We start from the raw sequence: 5,066 nt of genomic DNA on the forward strand, positions 1-5,066 counted from the left end.
TCTTGTTTTTTTTAAGTTTTTATAGTTTGTATGTGAAGGATCCAATTTAATGTTGTTGTTGTTCTTTAAATACTTTTATTTTAATTGTTTATTCTTCTCTTGTAGTTTGTTTATTTCCTTGTTTCCTTTCCACAAAGGGCTATTTTTCCCTGTTGGAGCCCTTGGGTTTATAGCATCTGGCTTTTCCAACTAGGGTTATAGCCTAGCTTGTAATAAAAATAATAATAATAATCATGATAATAATAATAATTATAATAATAATGATGATGATGATAATAAAAAAACATAAATAATAATAATGATAATAGTAAACAAAACTCCTTCCAAACACATTCCGTTTAAAGAAGTATTTGTAGCATAATGGATGTATCTCCCTCCTTGTCTTTCATCTCCATTATGAATGTCTTTCGACCCTTCCCCATCTCCTTCTCCCTTCCTCAGACAGAAAATGCAATTACGGCACAAAGCTTTGGCTATTAGTTCAACAAAACGAAATCTTGTTTTCGCGTCGAGGGCCAGGTAAGCTGGCAAAATCCGTTCTTTGCATTTTAGATGACATGAAAGTCCGTTGTAATTGCTTGATTTGCAGTCCAACGCAATGGCCGTACGCTGTTTCTATATGGGACCTTTTCCTCTACAGTTTCAACTCCTGATTGAAAAAAGGGGAGATTATAAACCCAACAAGTAATCAAGGGATTTGTGTATGACGGTCGTAGGGGAAGGAGAATGGACCAAGATAAATTGCTGTTCGTGTCCACTGCTGCTTTATGTTAGGGATTTTACGTGTGTTAATTGAGGCCTCTTGAAAAGGATTTGTTGGGGGTGATTCAGGCGTCAGAGCGCAAAGCAAGAGCAGCGTTAGTTATATATCTTCAGGTTAAATCGAAATTTTGAGATTTTATGGACTCATTTTACGCTTTTGCTGAGGGCTGCATATTTTGTGTTATTCTTTTAACTCTTAAAGAAAATTATGGAATATGACAAATTTGGAAATAATTTTTTTTTTTTTTTTTTAGCAATTCAAACCTGGAGATCTTTACTATGTAGTATTTATTTCAGTTTCGCCGATTTAAATACTCCATATTAAAGAGCTCAAGGTGGTTTGTATTTCTTGCGCCGGATTTTTTTTTTCCCCTCTCTCAATACCGTATGGTTTTCTCTTGCAGTTTGCCATGAGCTACTCCAAAATTGGTGCTAGATTCTTTTAGCCAATACCTTCAAACCGTTGGAAATTTGCATTAAGATTATCTTTGACAAAAATTAAAAACTAGTTTGGCTAATGCAGTGGTAACGCCAGCCTTGCTTTCGTATGTAAAGCAGATCGAGTCCCTCAGGCCATAAGTTTAAGCTGACTACGAGGAAGGTTACTACTATGGTTGGACACCACGGTGCTTGGTTGGACTCGCACGGCTGACGTTCTGACGAGTATATATCCAGAAGAAATTGATGCTGAAACCAGGCACCTCTAACCTTTAATAGCAAGCAGGACTTTTCGTAAAGAAATGAAGGAAGTTATATTGAATTTTATTCACAGATCTTCGGATGAACTGAAGCAGTTTCGTTTATTAGTGAATACGTATACGCTATTTATTGTCGCCCTGAGTATAATTACGTTTGTCTTTGGCTACATATGTTTGAAATCCAGGTTTTGATGGATAAGTTAAGGGTAGTTTTCGTTGATATATATATATATATATATATATATATACATATATACATATATATATGTGTGTGTGTGTGTGTAAATATATAACTTCGTTATCTGTAATTCTATATAATCAATGGTAATATAAGTATTATTGCCGTGCCATTAATATTCTTTCTATGAAATCTAAGAACATTATTCATACCTTTATGTATTCACGCTGTAATTTAGTGTCCATCAAGTATTAATGAAGTATCATACTTAGCCATGTTGTGTAATTTTGGGATATTTATGATCTGGAAGTAATTTTAGTCATCTGGAAGCGTTATAACGTTATAAATGTATATTAATGTATATTAATTTGTTTTTTTCTCTCTCTTTTTGCAGACCGTTCGTCATGGATTTCCGTACCAGCCTACATCTCTGGCTTTCGATCCCATTCAAAAGGTGTTGGCCATTGGTACCAAACATGGATCTATCAGGCTGTATCCTTTTGTTGTTGCACTGGCGTTCTCTCTCTCTCTCGCTCTCTCTCTCTCTCTCTCTCTCTCTCTCTCTCTCTGCATTTGGTGCGTAGATAAATCGTTTCGAAGCGCTTTTCAATACAGGTAATGTATGTTTTATTCTTCCTATTTGTGTTAGTTTAATATTACCGGATATAACAGTTCAGTTCCAGTAAATTCAGAAATTTCTTGCCAAATGTGTATTTGTTTACATGATACTTTCTAATGAAACGCTGTGTGCGTATATATATATATATATATATGTGTGTGTGTGTGTGTGTGTGTGTGTGTTTGTATATATATATATATATATATATATATGTATTATTTTTCCGTTTGTCTTAATATTATTTCAAGTGTATTTCAATACCAAATACACAGACACTATCTGTGAATATTACGGAACAAACTTTGCCATTTTAAGAAGATTTGCTTTAGTCACCTGCTGTAGTCTCTCCTTCCTTTCCCACCAGTTAATATTATTGGAGTCTCATTGAAAATCGATATATTGCTTTCCGGCTGACATCTTTATTTCCTTAATTTCTGCCTTCCTTCCCTTCCCTTCCTCCCTCACTCCCTCTTTCCACTTCCTCCTCCCATCACTCACCCGAGTTAGGGCCAGGGTGTAGAACTACATACGGATATTTTACTCGAATAAAAGTTGCTTTTTTTGCTTTTTGCTCAATTTGATGTCGTTTGAGAGCAGATTAGAGTAATATATTTCCCTTTCAATGGCTTTACTTAGCATTTTGATTTTATTATGTCACATTGTAGCTATTTTAACGGCATGTAAACAAAAGATGCATTTCCAATGTGATGTCACGTGCACGGTAGCCTTTATTTTTGGTTATCCTTTCGGAACTCTGTGTGCGTGTCTGTGTGTGTTACCCGTTTACGTTTATAGTAAGTATTTATGGGATGAAACTGTTACCCCCGTGACCATATCTATAGATGTATAAGTGGTGTATATGCTCTTGGAAACTTGAACTTCTTGTTGGTCACCTATCCAAGTATTGACCAGTGTCGACCATCGAGAGAGAATTTGCTAGTGATACGTACCTTGAATATATATATTTAATTTAATTAAATAAAAGAAATTTGTAAAAAATACGTCTCCGGCATGGAATGTAGAGCTCTTCGTACTCGAGGCATTGCCAGCATATTTAGGTCAAGTGGCGCATTACGGACCCTTATCTTGATAATGATTCAGAGGGCGATCGTCAGGCAAACTGGAGTGATTTAGCTTTAACAAGAGAAGGCACAAGGAGTCTGTATTGGGGGGTGGGGGAAGCTTTCACGTTAATGGTAGAGAAGTGTTTTAGATATGGCTATTCACGCTTATTAAAATGTAAATGTACTTTTATTATGCAGCTCTTATTCATTCATGTAAAATATGGATTCATTTGTCTTTTATTGATATTTTCAACTTGACTTTTGTCACACTTTTTCATGATAATGTATTGTTCGTATTCTTAAGTATATAGTTTATAATCTGGCAGAGAGAGAGAGAGAGAGAGAGAGAGAGAGAGAGAGAGAGAGAGGGTAAATTAGATGTTATGTCAAAATCTTTTAGCAGATTTATTCATGGACAGGATTAGAAATATGGTTTGGATATAAGCGTGTAAACAGCCATTTTACCCAAGATTTTAATCAAGCAGAAGTTATTTGCTTCATATATATATTTATATATATATATATATATATATATATATATTATATATATATATATATATATATATATACACACATTACATAATGTGTGTGTATGTGTGTTTACGTAGTGTGAAGAGAATTCATGGATCCTTTGCTAATTAAATAATTTTTGTGTTTATATTTGTGTGTTATTATTATTATTATTATTAGTAGTAGTAGTAGTAGTAGTAGTAGTAGTAGTAGTAGTAGTAGTAGTAGTATTACTTGCTCAGCTATAACCCTAGTTGGAAAAGCAGGATGCTATAAGTCCAAGGGCTCCAACAGGGAAAATGGCCCTGTGAGGAAAGGAAATAATGGGAGGTATTCATAAAAATGAAGGATATCCTTGTAAGCATAAGGTAATCATTATCAATATGGAAAGAAAGATTTGCTTATACTTCTACCTTTTGCTTCAGAGAATTACCTTGTACTTCTACCTTTTACTTGCGAGGATATCCTCCAAGCAGAAGTAAAAGGTTGACTCGTGTTTCGGGAGCGCTTAGTTACATGTTGGAACTTGTAAGATTTCATTTGTGCTGTCAAGATAAGAAAGAGTTTAGTATTTATAATACGTATTTAATGCCCTGTTTTTACTTGTATTTAATTAAGTTTACGCATCAGAAAGAACACAGACGCCGCTGCGCCTTCCCCAAAGCCTCGCTGGCAACATCTATCCCCTACCCCTTGCATTAGAAGTTCTTTGACCTCTTTTTAGCTCCCACACCCCTTGTATAAGGAGTTCTTTGACCTCTTTTTAGCTCCCACACCCCTTGCATTAGAAGTTCTTTGTCCTCTGTTTAGCTCCCACACCCCTTGCATTAGAAGTTCTTTGACCTCTTTTTAGCTCCCACGCCCCTTGCATTAGAAGTTCTTTGACCTCTTTTTAGCTCCCACGCCCCTTGCATTAGAAGTTCTTTGACCTCTTTTTAGCTCCCACACCCCTTGCTTTAGAAGTTCATAGATCCTCATTTTAGCTCCCACACCCCTTGTATTAGAAGTTCTTTGACCTTTTTTTTAGGTCCCCCACCCCTTGCATTAGAAGTTCTTTGACCTCTTTTTAGCTCCCACACCCCTTGCATTAGAAGTTCTTTGACCTTTTTTAGCTTTCCCATCCCTTGCATTAGAAGTTCTTTGACCTCATTTTAGCTCCCACACCCCTTGCATTAGAAGTTCTTTGACCTCTTTTTAGCTCCCCCACCCCTTGCATTAGAAGTTCTTTGACCTCT

The 5,066-nt window shown here is 35.8% G+C and overlaps 1 protein-coding gene across 5 annotated transcripts in view; it reads left to right on the forward strand.

Annotated features, from left to right (window-relative positions):
• Nucleotides 1-5,066, forward strand: part of Tomosyn (syntaxin-binding protein tomosyn) — a 772,563-nt gene that overhangs the window by 502,661 nt on the left and 264,836 nt on the right. For 4 of the 5 annotated variants that reach the window (XM_068372633.1, XM_068372635.1, XM_068372636.1 and 1 more), the window contains exon 2: nucleotides 2,033-2,130. The exons of the other annotated variant lie outside the window; for it this stretch is intronic. In XM_068372633.1, the coding sequence (XP_068228734.1) occupies nucleotides 2,033-2,130 (98 nt within the window). The remainder of the gene's footprint in view (nucleotides 1-2,032; nucleotides 2,131-5,066) is intronic. 5 annotated transcript variants of the gene reach the window in all.

This window comes from Palaemon carinicauda, chromosome 4, assembly GCF_036898095.1.
Source record: "Palaemon carinicauda isolate YSFRI2023 chromosome 4, ASM3689809v2, whole genome shotgun sequence".
Taxonomy (NCBI): Eukaryota; Metazoa; Arthropoda; class Malacostraca; order Decapoda; family Palaemonidae; genus Palaemon; species Palaemon carinicauda.